General features: G+C 41.1%; 1 protein-coding gene across 2 annotated transcripts in view; it reads right to left on the bottom strand.

Moving 5' to 3' along the window:
• Positions 1-3,090: 3,090 nt before the first annotated feature.
• USP4 (ubiquitin specific peptidase 4) overlaps positions 3,091-27,739 on the bottom strand; it is a 51,671-nt gene continuing 27,022 nt past the window's right edge. Inside the window, exons 14-22 of one of the 2 annotated variants that reach the window (XM_063291995.1) lie at positions 17,395-17,586; positions 16,469-16,557; positions 16,007-16,222; positions 15,852-15,922; positions 14,684-14,799; positions 12,743-12,892; positions 10,027-10,130; positions 8,769-8,857; positions 3,091-5,076 (exon numbers count right to left, since the gene is read on the bottom strand). In XM_063291995.1, the coding sequence (XP_063148065.1) occupies positions 4,957-5,076; positions 8,769-8,857; positions 10,027-10,130; positions 12,743-12,892; positions 14,684-14,799; positions 15,852-15,922; positions 16,007-16,222; positions 16,469-16,557; positions 17,395-17,586 (1,147 nt within the window). In that variant the 3' untranslated portion in view covers positions 3,091-4,956. Of the gene's footprint in view, positions 5,077-8,768; positions 8,858-10,026; positions 10,131-12,742; positions 12,893-14,683; positions 14,800-15,851; positions 15,923-16,006; positions 16,223-16,468; positions 16,558-17,394; positions 17,587-21,354; positions 21,480-27,739 lie in introns of those variants that run through there. The other variant, XR_010067114.1, reaches the window with a different exon arrangement.

Raw genomic sequence — 27,739 nt, 5'->3', positions numbered from 1 at the left:
TGGTATTGAAAGCTGCTGGGAGGTCAAGAAGAGCCAGGATGGATGCACTGCGCCATCCCGCTCCCACCAAAGATCATCTATAAATGCAACCAATGCCGTTTCCGTCCCATATCCAGGCCTGAAACCTGACCAAAAGGGTCTAGATAATCTGTTTCATCCAGAATCCTCTGGAGCTGCAGCACCACCACTTTCTCAACCACCTTCCCCAAGAAGGGGAGGTGGGAGACTGGACGAAAATTTTCCAGTAAGTAGGGTCCAGCGATGGTTTCTTGAGGAGGGGGCACACCAGCACCTCCTTAAAGGCCGCTGGAAACGCCCCCCGTCTCAAAGATGTATTTACCATTGTCTGGACCCAACCACATGTCACCTCCTGAGCTGCCTTCACTAGCCAGGAGGGACATGGATCTAATTGGCAAGTGGTAGCATTAACAATCTGTAGGATCCTGTCCACTTCCTCGGGCCCAACAGGATCAAACTGTTCCCAGATAACTGGGTAAGTATGTTCCCTGGGCATCTCCACAGACCCTGCTTCACACTTGGAATCCAACTTGGAACAGATCTGAGTGATTTTTATACTGCAGATGCTCAGAATACTCCTCAGCACAGTCCTGTAGATGGATTTCTGAATCCCCTTTCCCCAGAAGGGATTGGGTAATCTTAAACAGGGCTGCCAGGCGGCATTCCACGGATGCAATAAGAGAGGAGAAATACTGACGTTTCGTCACTCTTACCGCCACAAGGTAGGCCTTAACAGCAGCTCTAGCTTGTGTTCTGTCGGATTCGGTCTTTGTCTCCCTCCAGTGGAGCTCTAGATGTCTCTTAACCCTCTTCAAAACACTCAGCTCCTCCGTAAACCACAGGTTTGATGGGACAAAAGAGGCCGCACAGCGCGATCCTGTCCAAGGCCCTGGCCACCTCCCTATTCCAGGCAGCAGCCAGGGCCTCCGCTGGACTGTGCAGCAGAACCTCGGGTATGACTCCCAGCTCCCTCTGAAACCCCATTGGGTCCATCAGTCGCTGGCAGTGGACCAATGAAATGGGTCTTGCCTCCCTGCAGAGGGGGGTCGGCATAAGAGAATCTCAAGGTCACCAGGGTGTGATCTGACCATGACAACTGGGACAGGTATAACTCTCCTCTCAGATCATGTTGCCACTACTCTGACAAGAAAACTAAATCCAGTGTGAGGCCACTGTCTCAAGTTGGGTCCCGAATAATCTGGGACAGGACCATGGCCGCCATGGTGGCCATGAACTCCTGAGCTGCCTCTGAGGCCTGCCCCAGGGATGGCAGGTTGAAGTCCCCCAGAACCATGAGCCTGGGGAACTCCACCGGCAACCCCGAGACGGCCTCCAGCAGCTCAGGCAGTGAGGTTGCTATGCAGCAGGGAGGCTGGTACAGTAGATTTATCATATCTTTCAACAACCCATTGATGTTCATGTTCTGTCACTCCAACCTGTTTGATCTACATAGTGACAACCAGTACCTTGAACTGCACCTGGAAGGAAACTTACAATCAGCACAACTCTTGCAGTAGAGTGCTACATATGAAAACCTAAAAGTTCCCATCACTAGACAAAAACACTGCATTCAGGACCAGTTGAAGCTTCTGGATAATCTTCAAGGGCTATCTTGGAGATAAAGATAAGGCACTGGCTTGGACAAAAAAATAAAATAATAACATCTCCTCCCTAATTAACTTCCCAAGGACTTGAGAAACAGTTCTGTCAGCTCAGCCACAAAATAGAGGGCCAAGAAATGCTGATAAAACCAGAAGATACTAGGAGGCGAGCATGGGTTCTGGGAACCAAGGACTTTCTAGAAACTATGTGGAATCAAGGATTTTTTAGAAAATATGTTCATGAAATACTGTCTCTTTGCTCTCTCATCATAGTCCCACCTTCATTACTTCAGAGTTTATCCCTAACTACCTCCTTAAGCATCTGGGAGTTTGATAAATTACCATATAATTTACTATTATATCCAATCACATGTATACTCTTATTTGCATAGCTCTATATTAAGGGGCTGTGTCCCCACCTATTTTAGGTTAGCCTTGCTGTCTTGGGTACTGAAATAAACCATCTATGCTTAAACGAAATTGTGTGCTGGTCTCTGGTTTAAAACAAATCCTTTGGAAAATTTGTGAGAGTGTGGGAGTGCTATATTTCAGGAGGAACCATTTTGTAATGAAAAGCCATTTTGTTCCAGCATTGATGTGGAATGGTATACACTATGTAATGTAACTACAGTCTAAACAATGTAGTGTGTAACAATGTGTAATAATGCTAACTTGTTCAAGAATTCGAGAATCTCCAAGGATTAGGACCACAGGTTAACAAAGTGGTCAAGCCACCTTATCATAGCAGAAGCTGAGAACAAAGTTACAGAGTTGTTTTTTTTTTTGCATGATTAAGAATAAAGAATATTTTACAGATTAAAGCACAGTTTGAGGAAATAATAGACTTCTCCTAAAACCTTAAAGGTCCCTTCAGATGTGATTCTATGGAACCTCCTCCTACTGAAACTTATTTCAGTAAGGGTAATAAAGGAATTATTTCCTCATTTGAATCTGATAAACCTAATCAGGACTGATCTGGATGAATATTGAAAAGAAACACTGATTGTCTTTATAGTTTGTCCCAATGCCTCAAAAACTATTGCATATAACTCAACATTGTCTGAAATAGGCTTACAATAATTTTCATTAGACTTTTTTTTCCTCCAAAAATGGCCTAAGACAACTTTTTTTAAACCATAAAATGAAGTAATTAGATTTAAGCCACTCATAATCCAACACTTCTTAACAAGACTAATTTCCAAGAAACAGCATGAAAGTCCTCCCTTAAAGTCCAAGAAACTAAACATATGAACTTACAATTCCAGCTTAAGTAGAAGTTACTGGTATGTGAAACCTACACCTAGGACCCAGGCTACCATTATATTCCAATTTAAAGGAAAAAAGTCACTGTAACTTTGATATGGTTTGATAGAGACAACACTTGGAACAAATAATTCAAGTAAGGATTCAGATCCTAGGATATATTGGAAACCCTCATTCTCCACTCAAAAATACCAGAGTACGCACTTGGTGCAATCCATTCCTCTTTATTTTATTCTTTACCTGTACATTGTAAAGCCATCCAGTGCTAGTCTAAAAACTGATCTTGATACTATACAGAATGTACACACCAGCTAGGATCCAGCCTGGTCAGAGGCAAATCAAGATTCCTAACACCATTTGTACAGCATTTAGAAGAAACTTAGTTTAATGTACTCTCTGATCATACTTAAAACAGTGAAGATTCTTGCTTCAGTATGCAACAGAAATACATATGGTTACATTTCATTATAAATTGCTTTTTGATTTAAATATTTATCTCTCTCCCCAAATGTTACATTTAAAACCCAGAAAAACAGAAAAAAGCAAAACCATAAAATGCAATTTGACATTAGCATTTAAATAATTCCAGCCCCTATATCCTGCCCCATATGTGCAAGAAAAAATATCCAGTTGAGATAAAACCTCAAACCAATTTAAAAATCTGAAAGCACTGGCAACTCAACCAAATAATCATTTCAGTGCTTTAGAAGAATCACCTGCAGATATATATAGTAATCATCGAAAGATTGTCAGTGAACAGAATAAAGCTGGCAGCAGTGACTCTTCCTCTGCTAAAATCTACAGAGAATACTTGATTGTATCTAATAAATTTTGCTAAAATAATGTTGGATGGAGATATCACTGGTGACTATAGCCTGTGGTACTGCACAGCAAGGTCTACATAAAAGATTTGTGAAAAAAATGATTCTGAGCGTGCTGAATGAATTCTTGGAACATGCTGTTGGCACCAAAGGGAAATAATCTCTTGGAGGTATTAATATGACTTCAAAGCCATTTCTGTTAATGGCAAATCCCTTCACTACAATGTGACATTCCAGGGAGTTACTGAAAACTCTTTTAGTGTGGGTATGTATTGTTAAGCTCCTACCAAAGTACATTAGGGCTTAACAAGATGGATGTGGGTAAAAGAAGAACAGCAAGACCATTTTTCTTTGGTAACTTTTAACTGAGGTGGAAATGCCTAAACAGAAAGGAAATTACTCAAATAAACAGGAATAAAATGCCTGGAAAGAAAATCAATGAGTTGAAGGACATCCAAAGTAATTAGATATTTTGTGTGGCCTTCATAAGAGAAAGGGATTGGGACTTTTATATGGTGCTGATAAAACAGTGCATAAATGTGGAAGGAAGCTGTTGAATGAGCATAAAACATTGCTACCAGATGAATATGAAGAATAGACTTTTTGAACACTGCCACAGGGAAGGAGTATATATCTGTATGTTACTCCTAAAGGATTGCTTTACCAGCACTGAGCCTGAAAATGTGGAGACTATTTTTGAAATACTTCTTCGGTAATTCCTGGGTGGGAGACTTTGGGCCAAGAGAAATACTATCTTAAAAAAACAGTCTGATCATGCTGCATCAGCAAGGGACTGACACAATGTTGTGGCAGTATGTGCTAACCAAGACTGAAGCTCATGTCTATATGTTGCACTTCTGCAGCACGCAGGTATCTCCCAGATTGTACACTTTTCACAATGCATAAAACTAAAGACACTTTTTTCTTTATAGCCCAATCTGAAGTTGCAAACCAACACAACCTTCTTTTTCTTAACATGCATTGCTCCAGCCACATAGCAGAACTCTTAATCCCACACAATTTTCATAAGAATACAAAGTCAGATTTAGAGAACATTTTATTGAACAGTTAAGGTTGAATTTGATTTAAAACTCTTAGGTTAAAGAGTATGCCCAAGTTTGCCATCTTATTGCCTCCCCTATTTATCCATTTTCCAGTGCTCACTGAACCCTCCTGTGCTGTCCAGTAGCCCTACAGGGGGTTCAAAATAAGTTCTCAGATACATTTTCATATTAGAGGTTGACTACACAAATTCAGTTAGTATCCATGCCATCACATTCTTCAGATTCTGGTTCCATGCTTGGGCAAAAAGAATGGTTTCCCTTGAGCTTGACATCTCTGCGTTGGTAAAACAGTACATATGCTGCCTTTGTCTGGAAGAAAGTGATTGAGAGATTTAAAAAAAATCAATACCTAATAATGAATTTGTAACCAAGCTAGCCCATAGAGTCCTTGGTGCTCTCTGAGCCTTGTTGTTTTCTTGCAGATGTTTCATTGCCAGACTAGGCAACATCTTCAGTGTGAAGAGGGAGTGAGAGTGGGAGTTGATCAACTCAGGCAATCAACCCAGCAGCAAACAGCAGCCCAATCAAAGAACTCACAAGAAGAGAACAACACCCCCACCAACACAAGCTGGACAAACCACGGTATATAAACAGAGAGCAAGGCCCACTCCCTCTTCGCACTGAAGATGTTGCCCAGCCTGGCAATGAAACGTCTGCAAGAAAACAACAAACAAGGCTCAGAGAGCACCAAGGACTCCACAATTCAACCCTGAGCTACAAATGTTTGCTTCGATTGGTACTAGCCCATAGAGCCCTAGGACCTAGATCTCTGAAATATACATATACCTACATAGAAGTCTTGACATCCTCTTCAGAAGCCCTCCTCTGAGTGCCCCCACTAAGGAAGTGAGGCAGATTTTGAGAGTAAAAAGGCCTTCTTTAAAGTGACTTTATGACTGTTTATTGTTTTCATCTTTGTAAATGTGTAATTATGCTGTAAAACTAAGGATTTATTATGCTGCAGTAACAACTTACTGTTCATGCCAGTTACCCAGGTAACAGTGCTATTCTGCAGTCTATATGAAAAACCCACACATATTTCTGAGACACCTCAGTGGGACACCCCCCAACCCTTTGGCAGTGACTCTGTAGATTTAAAGATATGAATCCTGCAACATAGTTAAGCCTGACCTTCAGCAAGAAGTGCACAAAGCTAATAAAAAAGCAGTTTTAAAATAGCAAAGGATATATTACATTTTCAATTAAGCCAATATTTATTTATTTATTCCATTTCTATTCTGCCATAATCTGCATAGATTCCCAGTAGTTTACAATAATAAAAAATAAAACAAGCTTAAAGCCAACAGCAATACCAAAATAACAATACACAGCACAATGGCATCCACTTAAGCCTCATATACCCTGGAGCTATTATGCTTTAACTAATTTCCGGAAGATGATGGTGTGTATGTGTATGCACGTGCACACACACACACGCTAACCAAGCCTCAAAAAGGAGCATGGGGATCAAACCAAAGGAACACCTGCTGCCCCAGCCACTTTCATCTCTTGATAACAGAGGACCACCAAGAGATTTTTGCTGGGGAGCACACACTGGACAGGACATTTCCAGGCAGAGAAGGTGATGCAGGAGGTATCTTTGAGACATACCATATAGAGTTGTACAGGTCAAACTAGCACTTTGAATCTGGAAACCACTGGTAACCAGTGCAGGCAACAGCATACAACATTATTGCTGTGGCACTTCTCATTTGCTGAATTTTGGACAAGCTACAGTTTTATTTATGTATTTTCTCCAATTTCTTGGCTGGCCAACTCCAAAAATGACTCTGGGAGGCTTCATAAAAAACCAACTTGTTGCTGTTATATTTTTATCCCACCTTTTATATATTTTGGTCAATAAAAAGCACATTTGCCCTGAGGGAACAACAACAACAACAAGAGATCTATCCTCCACATCACCCTCAACTCTAGCACATCCCAGCACAAAAGAAGCACCAGGATTTTAAAGACTTGAAGGCTGGTATGGTGAGGGACAGAGGGCTGGCACTGCAACACAGAAGGCCCACTTCCTAGGTCCTGCCAGATGACATTGCTTAATTGACGGGACCCAAAGGAAGATACTACAGGGGATGATCCCTCAAAGAACTAGGCTCTAGGGCTTTATGGGTGATAATCAGCACTTTGAATTGCACATGGAAGCTTACTGATAGCCAGTGCAGCTCACAAAGCAGAGGCATTACATATTGTACATGGGAATAGCAAGCTCTGCCCATTACTGCTTGTGCTGCTATATTCTGGACCAGCTGTAGTTTCTGGGTGGTCTTCAAGGGCAGCCCCAGTTGCAATGTAAAGTGCATTGCAACTGTCCACTTGCAAAGTGACCAAGGTGTGAGCGTAAGGAAAACCTCTGGGTCCGGGAATAGGCACAACTACTGCAAAGTTGGATTTGTGAAAGGCTATAGGGAATGGCCTTGCAGGACAGGAGGAAGAGCCACTGCCAAGGCAACGATCAGACAAGCAAGGCTTGAGCCCATTCCAAGAAACTAATTCGAGTAAATATCTCAGGCTCCTCCTAATTCAGAGGAAGATAAAGTGAGGGAGGGGGGAAGTACATTCAGACTTGCAAGATTCTGTTACTCTAGCTGTTTTATTATAACAGCTTAATTTAATTATAACTAAGTAGTTCTAGACATATATGGCAGTGGTTTCTTAGTCTGATAGGGCTGACCTTCTGGGCCACAACTGCCATCTGCTCTTTAAGCAGTAGCTGGGAGTCCAGAAAGAGCCCTAGATAGTGTACTAGTTCTGAATGTAGAAGTGCTACCACACTCAGGACCAAGGATAGAAGTCCCCAGAACTGAAAGGCCCAAGCACTCACTGACAATTAGTCTTGCTAGGATTGAGTCTGACCCCGCTTCTCCCATTCAGGAAGATCTCCCTATTGCAAGCCTCTTCCTTCAAGGTGAATGCTGCCCCATCCGGTTACAATTCAAGCCGACAGAGTCCTTTTCAAAAAACAGTAACTCTGCCTTGCTAGAATTCAACCTCAGCCAAACCATAACAGCTGCCTCCTGCTACCCCTGACTAAAACCACTCAGGAAGGAGTGAAACCGCTGTAACAGACTGCCTTCATTTCCCAAACTTCGCAGGGCGTTCAGAAAGATATCACTGTTGATGGTACTGAATGCTGTTGAGAGGTCAGATAAGACCAGAAAAAGTGCATTCTCCAAATCCAAGTCACAACAAAGGTTATGGGAGCAACAAATGACATTTCCATCCTATTCTTGGGCCTGAATCCAGATTGAAAAAGATCCAGGCAATCTATTTCCTCTAGAGTACCTTTTAACTGACTCTCCAACAGCTGCTTGACAATCTTCCCCCCAAAGGGGAGATTCAATATTGGAGACTGCATGGTAGTTGTCTAAAACAGCTGGATGCAGGGAAGACTACTTAGCATCACCGCCCTCAAAGAAATGTTGATCATTCCCAGACCCAGCTCATCAAAGTTCTCCTGACCACCTGAAGAAGCCAGGAGGGGCATATCACAACCAAGCAAATGGCAAAGTCATGCTAAAAAGCACCCTTCACTTCATCAATGCACAGGTTGAGAGGGGTCCCAGTTAAAGTGTACCGCATTGTCCCAGACAGTACATCCGACTCTACCCATGAACAGTAAAGACTGTAATGAATGTAAGCCTGGTGTTATCAGCAATATTGCACTAATATAAAAATTAAGTATAGCTGGACTTAGTTCCATTGCTTGAAATTTCAATTTCTTCAATTTCTAAGACCATTTATTAAAAAAAAAAGACAACTAATACACATTATTAAAACTAAAATGCAGAGTGCTAAAAATGACTTAGTCTGAGTAAGGTAAAGGTAAACCCATGTTCTTAATGGGTTTTAGGTGGATTCTGTTTTCTGTAGAAAAGAGTTTGTAGTGTCATCTTTACCTTGCTACTCTGCTGATTTAACAGCTGTATTTGTTAAATTCCAGAAGTTACAGGGAAAAGGCTTGATTTATTTGAAATACTTACCACTATTTGTTCTTCAGATGCTGGAGATACACTGTTATCATCAAAGTAATACCATTTGCCATTGATTTTATTCTTAGCATATGCAGTATCTGCCAGGAAAACAAATACAATGGAAAAAAATAATGACATGCTTTAGAAATACAGTCTGGGATTTTCAAGCACAGATTTTAAAAGGCATAAAGGAACTCCTTTCCTTTTAAAACAATTGGTAATCATTATTAAATAATTATGTAACAAAACACAGCACTTTAAAGATCCTCCAGTGAGGGAAGGGGTAACTTTACACTTAGATTTTAAAAAATATTATACAATCATTTATATGCTTAACCAGTAGGTTAAAGGTTAAACACATTCAGTAACAACCTGCAGATTGCAGAGATTACACTGAACGCTTTTCATGGGACTCTCAGTGATATTAAAAGCATTATTCAAATGTCTAAAGAGTCTAACGATCTTTTTATTGAGGATATATAAGAAACAGCAGCTTCAGGGAAGAGGAGCTTTATGATCCAATCCCACAAATGGAGAGAAAGCATCCCACTGTTCTGGATCACTAGATAGCAAAAAAGGAAGTTGCTACAAATAGGATGATGATGATGATGATATTTTATCCCACTTTTTAAAAAATATAGTTTTGGTCAACTCAAGGCAGCGAACATACCTAATACTCCTACCTCCTGTTTTCCCCACAACAACCCTGTGAGATGGATTGGGCTGAGAGAGAGTGACTGGCCCAAAGTCACCCAGCCGGCTTTCGTGCCTAAGGGAGGCCTGGAACTCACAGACTCCTAGTTTCTAGGCCAGCCTTCACCACTACACCAAACTGGATGTTCTGGAAGACAATTGTATCCAAACTATTTGGACACATTTTCTGTCAACAGCATCTTCATTAGTTAAACACAGCATCATGGTAGACTATACAGATTGATATTTGAATCCCATTGCTTTGACAGTGTGATTTTACAAAACAACAAAAAAGCAGTTATCTATTCTCACAAAGATTCACTACAGCCTTTTAACTAAAACTGGGGGAATTGCTTTTTCTTGTCCACAGAGTTGACCATTCAGTGTTTATGTTAAATCATTCCTATTAGCTTTGCCAGGCAGGCCTTATTGAGCTAAACTCAGAAGCCCGCAATGGGTTATATTAAGTTTCATAACACCCTACTTAAATCTTGCCTGTTACTGAGGAGACACATTTTAATTTTTTGAAGGTATAGCAAAAACAAACAAACAAAAAAAGGCAACAGTTACTCACAGTGTCCTACACCCATGCCTCCATAGTGATTGGAAACAGCAATTAAGTCATATACATATGGGCTTGCCGCTGGATCACAAACAAACTCAGACATGTTCAAATCCCTACGAAGAAGAGTCACAAAGATCAATGTTGTGGCAAAAGGGCATGCTAACACTGAGCTTTTAATACATCGAAAGACTTCCATGAACCTACATAAAGAGCAGTATATTTCCAAAGCTTCAGTTTTAATACTATCCATCCTGTTATTCAACTGCTATCACCAGCAAGATTCACAAGAACAACATTGCAGGTTACTCACAATGTTCCTGAAGAGTTCTGGGTGATACACTTACAGAGACACTGTCTCACTGAAGAAATTCTTCAATACAATCATCAACTTATGGTAATCTCTGCAACTGTAGCAAGGGTTTTTTTTATGCAAACACATGAGCAATGGCATGATTTGTGGAGTAGTCACTGAAAACTTTTTAACAGGGCTGCTCCTCTAATCAAAAGAGATGATACTGCTGCAATTTTACATGTTCCATTCAAAAAGTGCTTTTGATAATGTTCTTGAAGAAATAAACTCTAATGAATACAGTGAATTTCAGAAGTTAAGTTGCACTGAGTTCAAAGGGGCTTTCTACCAGGGAGTAGATAAAGGACAGTAACTTTAATAGTGAGAGATCACCTATCGGATAGGATGTCAGCCTTAAAAACAGAACTACCCGAATGACTAATTAAAAATCAGGAGAATTGACCATGCAATAAATAGTCTGAAAGACTGATTGTTTCTAAGTTACCCCAATAGGACAAATGGCTGTTTGGAGGGTGAGAGAGAGAGAAGGAAAGAGAAGAGAGATTTAGGAATTAAACCTAAAAAGTGGTTTCTCTTACTACCTACCAAACAATAGTGTTCATTAACAGAAACCACAGCTTCAGGAAATAGATGTACTATATATGTTTGCTGAATGTTAATATGCTTAAGAAGCCACAAATTAATATAAATAAACAATACAGATCACAACTATAAGGATTAGCAGTACAGAAACAGAAGAGAATATCTGTAGCTCAAGGTTGAACTGTGGAGCCTTTGGTGCTCTTTGAGCTTAGTTGTTTGCTTGCAGACATTTCATTACCCAACTAGGTAACATCATCAGTGCCACTCTTAGATATTTACTCTAAGAACTTATACTGTATTGTTACACATAGTTACAGACAAAAGACATACAGACACTGTGCACAGGTATGATTCTTCCAGGCAGGGTCCCAGGTTGAGAGGAGGCAAATTCTCACTAAGACTCAAATGAATGTTATATTCTCAGCATAATCTTTCCAGAACACATTCCCGCAAAAGTATGGATCCACAGAACATGTACTGATAAGGGCGTATTTGAGTTACAGTCTCTAACATTACATGGGGACATGAGATGACAATGGACATGACCATGAACGTTATCAGATAATTTTAAGTTTTATAATTAGCCTGGTACAAACAGAGGAAAAATCAATTTCTGTTTCCAAATATACTGACCCAATGAAAGTATCAGAAACTTTTAATTTCTCATTTAAGTTACCGTGAGCATGTTAGGAAAAAAAGGGAACCACTAAAGCCTAGATATATTTTAAAGGTACAAGTTAGTTAATTACCAAAGAATAATATGAAATAGAAGAAAATAACATTTTGCTGACATGTGGTTCCAAAATACAGCCAAGATGTGCTCAGGTTATAAATCTTTACCACAAGAATATGTGGACACTGACCACGAGGTTCATGTACCTTGATTGTTAAGGCCAGGGGGTTGCCAACCCCAGAGCAATGCAAAACAAAACTATCACAGATCTCAAAATCCAAACCAAAGTAGCCTAAAAGGAACAGAAAGTAGAGCTACGCAAAACCTCAGAATAGAGGCACAGAAAAAATAGCACAAAGCAAGAAGCGCCAAGGCACCCAGGAAAGATGGTAGGTGTCAAAATTAGCAGCAAGGGACCCAAGCACTGTAATTACTTGAGCTATGGCAGAGTGACTTGGACCATGTATTCATAAAGAGAGGTCAGGTCTAAGTAAATCAATATACTAATATTCATCAGCAAGTCTACCATACCGAAGGATTCTAGGTCCAGGAGTTTTCATCATATATAGGAGCAGCTCTGGGCCAGAAATCTGTCTTCCTCCAGTATCTGACCCACTAAAGAAATCCCATAAAGTGCTGTGTGTGCACATGCTGTTTCTTAGGATTTATTCAGAGCACATTAGTCAGAGTACATGCCATCATCTAAAGCCTTAATGACCTTATACTTATGGCAATTACAGTAAGGAGTCTGAAAACTTTGGCATTTACTATTCTGCACTGAAGATGTCTGAATAGGGGTAATTCAGTAGTTGACAATGGACAGTTTAATGCTACAAAATGGAAAGGAGCTTTAAGACTTGAATAGCCTTTAGCAATTGAAAAAAGACCTAATTGCCCTTGAAAGGATCTGGACTAGCAATGTGATTTGTTTAGTATATCTAGTCATAGATGGACATACAAATTCCTAGATTCATTCGCTTTCTTCACCTTCAGCACACTACATCACAATCACGTATTAGTCTATAATTTAAACGGAGTAATGGCAAAACCCACATTCTGAAAATGAAAAATTCAGTCAGGAATCTAAGATTTTAGTTCCAAATTCTTCTTCAAATACTAAGGGGTTTTTGGTTTGATGACACAGCAACTGAAAATTTTACCTGATAGGGAATTCAACCACCGTGTCAAGTTTATCCCTCCAGTATCGATTGTATGAGAAGCGTTTTAAATGCACTACCAAAATGCATGGCAATGACCAGAGGTCAAATTTCTTGGTGGCTTGCTGATGCTTCTTGCAATTAGGACAGTACCTGAAACAAATCAAATAGAAATTTAAAAAAAAACCCCACAAGAGTTTGTTGTAGGTATTAATTCCCTTTATTGAAGGGAATTAATACTTGTTTAATGGGACATAAAGTTCCACTGTTCTGGAAAGATACAACAACCACAAGATAAGTCTTTTGGGATCGGATTTCAGTCCACACTTTTTCTCTGTGCCTTACAGGAAAAAAACCCTGTTGGACTGCTTAGGACTGGACGTACTTTTAAGATGTACAAAATGGCCAGGATCTTGTATATGTTGCATGGCTGCATAATCATTTCAGGGAACGCTACAGAAAGAACAGTCTATTGCTAAAGAGTCATATACTGCTGTGAGCGTGCACAACACTTTGAGCAAAGGAAAAGGCATGCATAAAATCTACCACCATTCTTGCTTTTATAAAAATCATTCTTTTAAGGCGAATACTAATTAGCCTTAATTCTGACTAGTGCTTCTCCTCCCACAGGTCTACTGGGGGAAAAAACAGCCTAATTCAGTTTCAGCAGGACTTGAGGCAGAGCTATGATCAAGATTTATTCCTGCACATAGACCGAGAGCAAGAGGGATCAGCTATAAAGCTGGAGAGCTTGGTGAGAGTTGTTCCTTGGAAAGCAGTGGCTCTGTTTGATTCAGCAAGAGTAAAGCTGGCTAAGAATGAACGCTGAGGGGAGGTGTTTGGCAGGAGCTGTGGAGAGGTTGTTGTAGGGTGATTAAATGGTAGCATCCAAAATGCCATTAAGCTTAACCTCAAATCTGTTCCTATCCCAGGAGGAGGAGCTGGATGAAAGACTACAGGAAACTAGTCTCCTTCCCTGGCTTTTTGCCAGACAGCAACTGTTGTCATCCTTGGAATTCAATGGAGCAGTGCTTCTCAACCTCAGCAACTTTAAGGTATGTGGACTCCAATGCTGGCTGGGGAATTCTGGGAGTTGGCATCCATACATCTTAAAGTTGCTGAGGTTGAGACGTGCTGCAATAGAGGATTTCAGTATTAATTTTGTGTTCCCTAGCTCCACAGAGATGACAAGGGGAGTGATTTTGGGCTCCCTATGAAGGAAACACCAGGATTCTCTGGGCAGCAGGTCTGTGTGGAATTCTGATCATGTCAAAACAAGTAACTTGGCCCACATTAAAAACAAAACAACCAAACCCCAAAGTAATCACATCTAAGGTGTGAACAGCATCTTCATTGTTTGAAGATATGCTACCCTGCCCAGAAAAAAAAAGGTAGTTAATAGAGAGCATTTTGAGAAGGTGAAGAGGGGACAGCACCATCAGTCCACCTCCTGGTAAATCCGTGTTTTCCCAGCCACTTGAGAGTGCCTGTAATATGCTCTTGAGATTCCAAACGTATTCTAAAAATATTGGGGATCCTTGATCTACAAAGTAACTATATAACAGCAGCAGAGATTTATCTAAGAAAGTATGTGTGCTAGATCGAACAGAATTAGAAGGGGAATAGGGATCATGGAATATCCTCAATATGTGACACTACTGAAAGATAATCGTAATATATACAGTAGATGAGCAACTGTATTATTTTTGCAGTGACACCACACTGTAATTCTCACATGCATATAGATATGGCTACTTTCAAGTATCTATAAAAAAAATTGGGGTGGTCACAAGTGATCGCAGTTGTCAGCTTTCTGAACTAGGAAGCTCCCTTTGTAAGGAAGAATGGTATATAAATAATAACAGCAACAGCAAAATGCAAAGATAATATTTAAGCACAAACTATTATATCCAGTCCAGAAAGCGGTCAGTAGCAAAAACGTACCATGGATCATGCTCCCCAAGCGTCTCCATAGTTGTAAAGAGTTCTATGCAGTCTCTAAGAGCTATAGCGGTTTTCTTTTTCTGTGTCTGAAACATACTGTTGTGTTTTTCAAATGCCTAAAAACACAAATGTATATTAAACTGGAGAAAAACAGACATTTCTAAAAAACAGTCAGCGATGCACATTCATTACAGTCACAAACTTGTTTTCTGCCCTTCTCCCTGTAGTTTGTGCTGGTTTTCCTCCACTTTACACATACAGTACAAAGCTACTGCACCGTAATATGTTGTAATGACAAACTGTAACAAATGTAAATGCATATAGGCAATCCTTCTTTAGCAACTGCCTCAGATAGTGACCATCCACAAATGACTGTAATAATCGGTAGTAAAAAAATTCTTTTCTGACCAATGCATGCACTTATGCCCAAATTTCTGCACCTGACAACAACACACGCCAGAGAGAGAGTAATACTGGCGTTGCTACACTGGAGAACTTTATCTAAAAGAGACGGCAGCAACCAGTGATCTTTGCAATGTTTCTTTCTCTCTGTCACATGGCTTGCTTAGTGACCATTTCACTGGAACCAACTGCTGTTGCTAAACAAGGACCACCTGCATTTAAATCTCTTCATTTCTCACTTAAAAATCATTTTGATCAGTAATCATGAAAAATCATAAAGCATTTGCATTATAAGATTCAAATGTTCAATCAACGCAACGATGTTTATAGGAATAAAAAAGGCATATAAAATATTATCTGGACAGAGAAGGAGAAACAAAAACACTAATAATACACATATGAGAATTTAAGATTGCAAGAAAATTATCATACTGACTGGGGTCAGGCTTGTAAGCCAGAGGCTCCTAATGCCTGCTTTAAAAATAACAATCTCAAAATGGCAAAATACATAGTTTGAAAAAAATGGACCCTACCACCAAAATGTTTACTGAGAATACTCAGTAAAATACTGTTGTCAGATTAATGAAGCCATTCTCGATAAGCCTGTCTATTCTACAAAGCAATATTTTATGGGAATATTTACTTACACAGTGTCTTAAAAAAAAATATCTGAAGAAACAACATCGTCTTGCCTAGCTTTTTATAATAGGAATTAAGGAGTCCAACTAGCACTACCCTTTAAAAGGGGGACAAAAACATGAATCACCTGTGCTTCATGTTCATCAAAAAGCAGCTTCCGGGTGTCAGAATCCCAGTCAATAGCAACTGTTGCATAGGCTGGAAAAAGGAAAAAAGAATAGCAGCTCATAAATTTACCAGTAACGAATAGCATCTGTAGTGATATTTAGAGAAGATACGTACAACTCAGTTTGAGGATCTTCCCTTCTGTGGTAAGACAGTTTATTTCTGATGTCCCGTAAGAATTCACAAAACTGAAACTGAAAAGTCGCTTTTTGTGGTGCTGCCTCCCTTCCACCATCTCATCCCTGATACAATCTTCAGACTGAGAGGTACCCGCATCCAATATTTTCTGTCTGCTTCCTTCACTATCCTGATGTTCCATTTCTTCAACATCACCTAGAATATATTAGAAAGAGTTTCCTACTTCATTTCAGATTTGCACCATCCTCTTATAAACTGATAAGCAACTGATTAAAAATAACAGTGATGAGCTATTTATGTTGGAGAAAGCTTGGACTAAATTTGATGTAGTTCCAAGTATTTTAAAGATCAGCCAGAATTAATTTTGTGATTTACAAAAAAGAAAAACACACACACACATATTTAGATTTTAATCTAAATAACCATCTTGGGAGAATTTACCTTCAGATATATTGGTGAAGCCATTGCACGTGTCAGTGTCAAGACACACATCAGAATATTCTTTTTTTAAATTAATTTTTACATAGCGCCTGGAAAAAAAAAACAGCTGGTCCATTATTAGGAAATCAGGCAAACCAACAACCAAAAATAATGAGTTCCAAAACTGATAGTAATGATTGCTTATTACTCATTCTGATCACTGGCATTTACATCTATTCACAGGTCAATACTGCTTTAAAGAAGGGATGGAAATCTTGTGGACAGGACTAGAACTGCAAGCAAGTAAAGTTGAACAATAGAGATATATTATCCTTTCTATAATAGCTCATATTCAAATTGAAATAAGAGTGCTCTTAAATCCCAGACTGTTTTGAAAATTGGGAAGCTACATTAATCCAAAAGTACCTAAAATGCACCAAGAAATATAAAAAATTGATTTATCACATATTCTAATAATTTGTATTTATGTCAACTTTTTTTTTTTCAAAAGAAAGAACTTTTTCACTTCTTTGAACTGTCAAATGGGCAGCGTGCAGTGTAGGAACAATTGCTACTTAAAAACACTAGAAAGAGCTTCATGGAGGATAGGTATATTTGTGACTAATAACCACGTGAATGAAGCATAAAGATAATACACAAATTATGGCCACTGAGTGCTGGCCCTGCTACTGACATCCTAGGGGCTGGCTGCTACAGTAACCTATACCTTTGATCCAACTAGATTGCTGCTGTTTTAGAGTTTGAGGTCCATAAAGTCCCCCTTTGAAAAGGAAAATTTGGACATGTCATCTTTTAGCAGAGGAAGGTATGTCATGTTTGTGAGAACCCACTACAGCATTATTTCTTCAAATGCGATACTAATGCAGAATAATTGAATGAAGGGTTGTGACCATATGAATATATGCCAAGATGCAACCTATACTCACCCAATTCGCTCCAATATAACACTGTACAAGTAATCTATTGTGAGTTTGTGTTTGGGTATAGCTATGAGTAATGGTTGACCGTAGAGAACTGTCCCTGGAGTAGCACTGGATTGCCTTGCTTTCTTTTCTCTGAAGTAAACTGAGAGAGTGACACATTCAGTACTATCTTCAGTTGGCTTACAAACTTCGTATCTGCAGGGAGAGAGAAGATCAGGAGCTGTTTAATATCATTCCAGAGGGAGGAACACAGATTTAATTCATAGGACTGAAAGTCGGGAAAAAAAACTTCTTCACTGTAGGAATAGTTCAACAGGGGAGTCAGTTATCCAGAGGTGGTAGGTTGCTCTTCACTAGATGTGTTCAAGCTGAAGCTAGACAGCCATCTATTAGGAACAGATGACATTCCTTCAGATCCCCTTGACTTATTCCTCTCCCTTTTTTTCAAATTATTATTAGATTTTATCCTGCCTTTTTTTTTCAAATGCGGAGAACCCAGAATTTGTTCCCTCAAGAAAGGAGGAATGTATTGTTGGTAATTGGTAATCAGATACATTCATTCTTTCTCGAGGGATCAAATAATTGCCCTTTGAATTATTCAAAGTAGCCCATCCCAGAACCTAGATGACATTTTAGTGGTAACTGACGTTTGTTCTAAAATGGTTAATTTCATTCCTTCACCACCACTTCTGAGACAGCTGGTCTATTTATTCAACAAGTTTTCTGAAATCACAGCTTGCCCAATCATCTCACTTCTGACAAAGGCACTCCATTCACAGTGCATTTTTGAAAAATTCTATTTCAACTATTTATGTTAAACTCTACCTGTTCTGTACCTATCTGCAGCTGGATTAAGAAACAGAGAAGACAAATACTATCTTAAAAAATACCTTGATTGCCATGTTAACGATCCCAAAACAGTTGGCCTGATATTTTACCTATGGCTGAGTTCAGTTATAACAGTTCATGCCTCTATTCCGATATTATTGCTCAAAAAACCTAGTTACCATTTGTACCTGCTGCCAAATGCCTACTGGTCTTCTTCTGTTCCAGAGGCTTTCATTTTCTTCAAGAACTGGAAGTTGCTCAATGCCTTCTCTTTCTTTTTAGTTCACATTATGTAGCCTTTTTTAAACTATTTTTTTCTTGAACAGTTTGGAATAAAATGTGTAAGCTTTGATTTTCAATCAAAGTTAGTTATTATTTTACTTTCAAAAAACTAAAAAACGAAAGAATTTTTTTTTTTAAGTTGTTCTGTGCCCCCTCAAAGATCAACTAGATGATGCCAAGACTTTATATAACCACACTACTGTATTGTCCCTCTCCCCTTAACTGTTGGAGGTCACATCTCCTATTTAATATCTACAGGAAGCCCTAATGATGATACTCATTACACATTTCAACCCCTGGTCACCCAACTGATATAGTCATGGTTCTGTCAGGTTTGAGAACAGAGCCAGGTCTTAAGGGCTTTTTGGAACCCCAAGAAAGGGGTGCCATCCATATATCCGGGGATGATGTTCCAGAGAGTAGGGGCCATGACAGAAAGGCCTGTTTCCTCAGTCCCACAAGATGGGAGCATTTAACTGTTTATTTAGTGCTTTTTGTCTGTGTTGGCTGCTAGGGAGGTTGTGCTCCTAATCATAGAACCATCAAGGAAGAAACCACACACAACCAAGACTGGCAAGGTAAGTTATAACAGCCAACAGCCAGCACTCTCTCAAGCACTGATGTTATCTAGCCCAGTAATGAAATGTCTGCAAGAAAACAACCAAACCCAAAAAGCACCAACTACCCAATAGCTGAACCCTGAGCTACAACCCTGGATGAAGCAGATTATTTGGACCACTTCCAGCCAGGGTTCAGGCAAGTGCATGGGACGAAAATGGCATTGATTGTGCTTTTGGATGATCTCTGGTGGGAGCGGGACAGGGGTAGTGCATCTGTCCTTGCTCTACTTGACTTCTCAGCAACCTTCAGTACCATCAACCATAGTATCCTTCTTGATCGTTCCGTGGGGTGGGAGTGCATGGCACAATATTGTACTGGTTCTCTTCCTTTCTACAGGACCAGTACCAGTCAGTGTTGATTGGTAATGAGGGGTCCCACCTTTGGCCCCTACTATGTAGGGTTCCATAGGGTTCAACACTCTCTCCACTCCTATTTAACACCTACATGTTAAATACATGTAAATACACTGGGTAAGGTAACCATGGGGTGAAGCAACAGTGGTATGCTGATGATACTCAATTATACTGTACATCCCCACCCCTAGCAAACTAAGCAACACTTTTGATGTCTTGTCCTGGTGCCTGGAGACTGTGGGGGTCTGGATGGGGAACAACAGGCTTCAGCCCTGGCAAGACTGAGTACTCTGGGATTTGGGGCCTGCTGGACATGGGACTTTACCATCTTTTGTAGTGGATGGGGTGGCGCTACCCCAGACAGTCTCGGTGTGCAATTTGGGGGTCATTCTGCTTGAGCAGTCATGGCTTGGAGGGCCCTTGCACAGCTTTGTGTTGTGTGCCAGTTTCAACCTTTCCTGGACCATGAGGCTCTACTCACAGTTACTCATGCCCTGGTCACCTCCAGAGTGGATGACTGTAATGTACTCTACATGGGGCTGCCCTTGAAGAGTATCCGGAAGCTTCAGCTGGTGCAGAGCGCAACTGCATGAACATTTATGTGTGTCCCTGGGATGGCACATGTTATACCTCTGTTCTGCAAGCTGCATTGGCTGCTGGTCTGCTTCCGGGTACAATTCAAGGTGTTGGTTTTGACCTTTAAAGCCCTACATAGCATGGGACCAGGTTATTTGAGGGACTGCCTCTTCCTGATTACATCTACCCAGCCCATCAGATCCAGCAGGTATGTTGCCAGTCCCATCTGCCAAAGAATTCCATCTGATGGAACGCAGAAGATGTGCCTTTTTGGCCTTCTGGAAAGTCCTTAAAACCTGTTTTTTCCAACAACCTTGGAGATACCATGGAAAGCCTGCGAGATGGCTGTATTATGTTTAATTCTACACAGCAAAAGCAATGCAACTGCGCCAGCAGCAGGAAAGGGTCAGGCAAAGGAGAGCTTGCCTACAGAAATTGCTTGCTTTTTTTCTCCCCCCCCCTCACCTTCACAGAGAGATTGGAGAGAAAGGGATTTCAAGAGAGTAAGCTGTTTGCATAGCATGCCCGTGGCTCCCAGCCCTGGGATGTAGTATGATTGCATTGCTTTTGGTTGTACAAGACAGTAAGCAGGCAATTGAGCATTCCAAAGGGTGGTTAGGAAGCAAACAAGCCTGAAGGTGTGAAACTGACTAATCTTGTCTCTTTCCAGCCAGAAAGCACAGTCACAGTCATGTGATTTCCCACTTATCAACCACTTCACTTAGCGGCAGAGTTGCTGGTCCCAATTAGGGTTCTTATGTGAGGACTACCTGTAGAATTTTCCCAGAATGATTCTGCTTTAGGATGTATAAGTTAAGGAAACAAGATTCCTAGCATCAAATTCTATCCTAGTTTACAGCTGTACATCCCCCCATAACATACACATAGACTGGCTATTCAGAGAGGTAAAACAAAACAGCAGTAGGATAAGTTTTATGTTCCAGGTACTAAGTTAAAATTTCAATAGCCACTCAATCATCTACAGTATTATTCACATACTTCTGGATACTTAAAATACTTAAGAAACAGGTAAAATAGATAACATGAAAAAACACAGCATTCATTGAAGTTTTATAGATTCCTATAAATTAAAGGTGACCTGCAAGCCATTTTGACAAAATTTAATCAATTCTAAACATATGTGCTGAATACCTCCATTATCCAGGCTAAAAAATCCAAAGGCACTCAAATATATTATTAAGTTTTCTAGGCCTCATGTTCCAATGCCAAATAAGAGAGGAAAGGAAGAAAACAACAACAAAGAAGTTGTATGCTTGGGCACTGAGATTTGACAGACACTTACCTGACCCCTTGTAGACTGGCTCCATGCTCCAGCAGGATCCTTGGTGATATATGTCATCACCATGATGGCACATGCTGGGCCGTTACATCGGAGCAGGAGCCTAGTGGGGATGGACATCATGGGACCTAAGGGAAAAAGATAATAAGTGTCCAGCTGTGTGCTGAATGCCTATCTTAGTTTAGCCTGGAGGAATTCAGCACAAGCAACCCAAGATGATTAGTTCTGTCAAACTGATTTGCAGATCACCTTTATTACTATCATGGACTTTCAACAGGAGAATCAGTTTTCCTTATAACTGCTACTTCCAGGCAGCAATGCTGCTAAAACATATTTGTAAAAAACACACTTTGCATCCACCTTAGAGTTTAGAAGCTCTTTACTGCTCTTTTTGGTTCTATGGCAATGTCCAGTAACTAAAGTACATGGTGGACCTACAATCGAAAATAATTTGTATGGAAAATAATAACAGTTTCAATAGCAGTTCTGCTAGTTGTAAATTAAATATTGATAAAATGTAGTTGCCAGCATTTGGACTAAAATATCAACAAGTTTCAAAATTAAAAGGAACGGAGAAAGACATAATGGAAAAAGGAAGGTTAAATTAGATGCAGGTGATCTGTCATTAGGTCTCTCATCACTCTTTCTTCCCATTCTAAGAGACATGAAGGGAGAATGAAGTCCACCCCCCACCCCCAAATCTGAGTGTATTAATCATACCAATGGGAGAAATATAACCCCTTTTTATTGCCCATCTTCAAATCAAAGCAACATACATACCAAAGTATACATGTACTCACACAACAAAAAGTTACACATCCGTATACAAGTATTTTAATAGCTATATTTCAGCTCTGAGTTGCAGGAATACTTTTTGTGGGATAGCACTATATAATTGAGATTTTGCAGTTTACTTCTCATTGTAAATTTAAAAAGCTAGCAAATACTGACATATTTATAAATTGCACATTTATGAAATGAATGTTCTCTAACCATCAGCTTTGCCATTTTGCTATTACAGGTAGTCCTTTTTTAACGACTGCCCTGTTTAGCTACTGTTCAAACTTAGGACAGTGCTGAAAAAGTAGATTTATGACTGGTCCTTGAACTTATAATGGTTGCAGCATCCCCATAGTCAAGTGATCACAATTTGGGTGCTTGGCAACCAGTGTGCATTTATGATGGTTGCAGCATTCCACAGTCACAATTGCCATTTGCAACCTTCACAGCCCGCTTTCAACAAGCAAAGTCAATGGGGAAGCTGGGAATAAGTCACAAGTTGCGGTCATGTGACATCACGCTTAATGACCACAGGTGATTCGCTTAATGACTGCAGTGGAACAGATGTTGTAAGTTGGGCATGGTCACATGTTGCTTCACTTAATGACTCTCAATTACTGATGGAGTTGTGGTCCCAACTGAAATAGTTAAATGAGGACTACCTGTATACAGTAACAGTTACACCTTGAATTGCACCTGGAAGCACACCGGCAACCAATGCAGGTCACGTAGCAGTGGTGTTACATGTGTCAAGTATCTGACACCATCGACTATCCGTGCAGCTGCATTCTGCACCAGTTGAAGCTTCCGAATGCTTTTCAAGGGCAGCCCCATGCAGAGCGCATTACAGTAGTCCAGACGGAAGGTCACGAAGGCATGAGTGACTGTGAGCAAAGCCTGGACGCAGATGGCGCACAACCTGAAGGTGTGCAAAGGCTTTCCCAGCCACGGCTACCACCTGCTCTTCCAGCAGGAGCCATGAGTCTATGAGGTGCCCCAGATTGTGCACTGGGTCCATCTGAGGCAGTGTAACCCCATCCAGGACCAAAGATGGAAAAACCTTACCACCAGAAGGCCCACAAAGCCAAAGCCACTCAGTCTTGCTTGGGTTGAGTCGAAGCCCATTGCACCCCATCCAGGCCCTTACAGGCTCCAGGCACTGGGTCAAGACATCCACGGCATCGCTCAGGCGGTCTGGGCAGGGCCGCAACTGGGGGGGGGGGGCAAGTGGGTCATGTGCCCCGGGTGCCGCGCTGGGGGTGTGCCAAAATGAGCGCTGGGGGGTGGTGCCAAAATGGGTGTGGAATTCATGTTTGCCCCGGGTGACACAGACCCTAGTTGCAGCCCTGGGTCTTGGGTAGAGAGATAAAGCTATCATCAGCGTATTGATGATATCTCACCCCAAACCGTTGGATCACCTCCCCCAACGGCCTCACGTAGATGTTAAATAGGAGAGGGGAGAGAACCGAGCCCTGAGGCACCCCACAAATTAGGGCATGTGGGCTGGACCTCTCCCCACCATCAACACTGACTGGAACCTACCCTGGAGGAAGGAGGAGAACCAGCACAACACTGTGCTGCCCACCCCCAACTCCTGAAGCCGGTCCAGAAGGATACCATGATCGATGGTATCCCAGGCAGCTGAGAGGTCAAGAAGAGCGAGGATGGTCGCACTGTCCCCATCCCACTCCCGCCAGAGGTCATCTAAGAATGCGATCAATGCCACCTCAGTCCCATAACCTGGCCTGAACCTTGACTGAAAAGGGTCCAGATAATCCGCTTTATCCAGGGTCCTCCGCAGCTGCCATGCAACCACTCTCTCTACAATCTTCCCTAAAAAGGGGAGGTTGGAGACTGGATGGAAACTATCCAGGCTGGTTGGGTCGAGCGATGTCCCCTTGAGGAGGGGGCGCACCACCGCCTCCTTAAGAGTTGACGGAACCACGCACTCTCTCAAGGAGTTGTCAACTACTGCCCAGACCCAATCATGTGCCTCCTCACAGGCAGCCTTGACCAACCAGGAGGGGCATGGATCTAATACAGAGGTGGCCAAACTAGCAGCTGCGAGGGCCCTGCCCACTTCCTCAGGTGCAACTGGATCAAACTCCCCCCAGATAACCATGCCAGACTTCACCCCCGTAGCCTCCACTGGCCCTGCCTTAAAGCCAGTCAAACAAGAGCGAATGCGAGCAACTTTATCTGCTAGATACGCAGCATATTCCTCACAGTGATCCTGTAGGTGGAACTCAGTAGTACTCCCTCCAAGGAGGGACCAGGTCACCTGAAATAGGGCCGCCAGGTGGCAATCTGCGGACACAATAAGAGTGGAGAAATAATCACATTTTGCCGCCCTTACTGCCACGAGGTAGGCTCTAATAGCAGCTCTAGCTCGTGTTCAATCGTCTTCACTCCCTGTCTTCTGCCAGGGGCGCTCCAGGCGTCTCTTAGCCCTTTTAAGCCTCCTCAGCTCCTCTAAACCATGGGGAGCCACGGGAGCCATGGGCACAGAGAGGCCGCTCAGGCATGATCCGATCCAAGGCCGTGGCCGCCCTCTCATTCCATGTGGCCACCAAGGCCTCAGTCGGACCATGCAGCAGACTTCCCAGAACAACCCCAAGCTCCCTCTGAAACCCAACTGGGTCCATCAGTCGCTTGGGGCGGGCCGACCTAATAGGCCCTGCCTCCCTGTGGAGGGGGGTGGTGCCAGAGAACTGGAGGCTCACCAGGCAGTGATCTGACCATGACAGGGGAGAAACCTGTATGTCCCCCAATTTCAGAGCACTCTGCCACTGCTCTGACAGAAAAGCCAAGTCAGGTGAATGACCACTATTATGTGTTGGGCCCTGGATGACTTGGGACAAGAATCTTGCAAGTCTGATTGTGCTATGCCTTTTCCCCTTCTTATACCCATGTGAATTAGGTAGATGTCTGGCTGAGGTGCTTATAATCACTTTCTGCTTGTTTTGGACTTAAGCCATGTTTTTCTCATCACTTTGGTAGCAGATCTGTCAAGGTCACTTCCTTACTCTCTACATTACCCTTACAATATCTGACCTGAAAACCAAGGTTTGTGATTGACAAATCAGAATTGGGACTACGGCTTTAAATGAGTTTTGAATTATGCTTTGTGCTTTACTTGATAAATCATAATTACAGGTACTTTCAGAGATTAAATACCTAAAGACAGGAATTAACTGAGTTGATGAAATATAGAAGAATAGTTACAGAACTCTAAACTGGAGGTCCATGTATGCTTGGAAACAAAAACAAATTTTGAATTCTAAACTATGATTGGACAAAATATGCTAAATTAATTCTTTATCCAAATGAATAACAATATAGATACAAAATAAGGGAAAACAGAATATAGTGTTTTGAATGGATTTGCTCTTAGATCCTAAAATTTAAAAGGTAGTTTCCATTTGTAGAACTTCAATACAGATATTAACAGAAACCATATTCTGATATATTTACATGAATTGTTTCCCTAGACTGATACTGTTCAAAAAGCATTTTCAAAAAGGCATCTGGCAGATTTTAGAAGGTTTTAGGTACACTAGATTTTAGATATACTATATCCAACATGCAGAGTTCTGCTTATTAGATTTAAATTTCCATGACAACAGAAAACATCACTGAGAGCATCTTTGAAAAACAGGCATTATTTCTTGCCTTTGAGACTTACAGTAAGTTAATTTAGTCATAATAGCTCTTATTACCTTTTCATTTGCCTAATAAGATTATTCTTTCAGTTGGGTTGTAATCAGTCCCTATCTGGTTACTTGTGGCATATAAAGATCCCTTCAAGGAGAGCAGGCAGGATTATTTTGAAAATTGCAAGGTTGGCTGTGTGGCAGTCATTAATTTAAGAAGGTACAGTCAGATTAGACTTGCAAAATACTTTGTTAGTAATTCTTGTGGATCAATTTACAAGGCTTTTCATTTTCCTTCCAATGGAATCAGTAGTTCATGAAGAAGCAATGGAAGTTTATTCCACAGGAACTTGCAAAATATTTCAAATTTAAAATACACTGTTTTAATCGTTTTGGAAGTACTTCATAATCAAAAGACAATTCTAGAGTATATTTGAAAAAGACAGCAGACTGTGCATAAAAAATGATATAATAGGTCTAGAATAAAAGAAAAGGTACATGTGGAAAGAATGCTATATGTTTCTGCTAATAGATCTTTTACTAGAATTACATGGATTTCTGATTTGTATGGAGTACGAGACAACACGTGACCCACTAGGTCATTGTTTCAGGGATATTTCCTTACCAGATTCCTCAATGCCTTCAACAATGGCAGAGCTTCTAATGTACTGCCTTCACTGGAAAAGTTCTTAAAAATTCAGGGAGATATTCAGAGATGTATCTGCCTTGAAAATAGGCCATGTCATTCATATTGAACTATACAGCACAGTCAAACATCAGGAGCTGACCACAGGAAATGTTTTATGACATTTTGTATTATGTCATAAAATGTTTTATGATAATTTTAATGTCATATATTTTATAAAATTTGCCAAATTTCAATTTCACAGGAGTCATGGGTCCTGGATTTTGGACACATGCTGTAAGTTAGCCCATTTGAGGTAACTTGGTTGAAAAATTATTGCCCTATGGTGCACCGTTTTGCCCAGCTAAAGGTTACAAACAAACAGACACAAGAGTTTTAGTAGCATACAGATGGATTATCCCACTGTATTCCCAAATTCTTCAGCAAAGGATCGTTACCTTGTCATGGCGCTGGAGCTTGAGCACCTCAATGATGCCATGAGCTAAACAGTGAAGGGCCACACAAGACGGGAAGGTCATGACAGAGAGGTCAGACTAAATGCGATCCCTGGGGAAGGTAATGGCAACCCACCCCAGTATTCTTGCCGTGAAAACTAAATAGATCAGTACAACCAGAGATATGACGGTATACCATCAGAAGATGAGACCCCCAGGTCGGACGATGGTCAAAATGCTACTGGGGAGGAACAGAGGATGAGTTCAACTAGCCCCAGATGTGATGACGCAGCTAGCTCAAAGCCGAAAGGACGGCTACTGGCTGACGGTGCTGGTGGTGAACGGCGAATCCGATGTTCTAAGGATCAACACACCATTGGAACCTGGAATGTAAGATCTATGAGCCAGGGCAAATTGGATGTGGTTATTGGTGAGATGTCAAGATTAAAGATAGACATTTTGGGCGTCAGTGAACTGAAATGGACTGCAATGGGCCACTTCACATCAAATGACCACCAGATCTACTACTGTGGACAAGAGGACCACAGAAGAAATGGAGTAGCCTTCATAATTAATAGTAAAGTGGCTAAAGCAGTGCTTGGATACAATCCAAAAAACGATAGAATGATCTCAATTCAAATTCAGGGCAAGCTATCTAACATCACAGTGATCCAAATATATGCCCCAACCACAGATGCTGAAGAAGCTGAAGTAGAGCAGTTCTATGATGATCTGCAGCACCTACTGGACAACACGCCTAAAAGAGATGTTATTTTCATCACGGGAGACTGGAATGCTAAGGTGGGCAGTCAGATGACACCTGGAATTACAGGTAAGCATGGCCTGGGAGAACAAAACGAAGCAGGACATAGGCT

The sequence above is a fragment of the Candoia aspera genome, chromosome 2, assembly GCF_035149785.1.
Source record: "Candoia aspera isolate rCanAsp1 chromosome 2, rCanAsp1.hap2, whole genome shotgun sequence".
Lineage (NCBI taxonomy): Eukaryota > Metazoa > Chordata > Lepidosauria > Squamata > Boidae > Candoia > Candoia aspera.
Note: the sequence above shows the minus strand (reverse complement) of the source record. Positions and strands in the feature narration are given on the sequence as shown.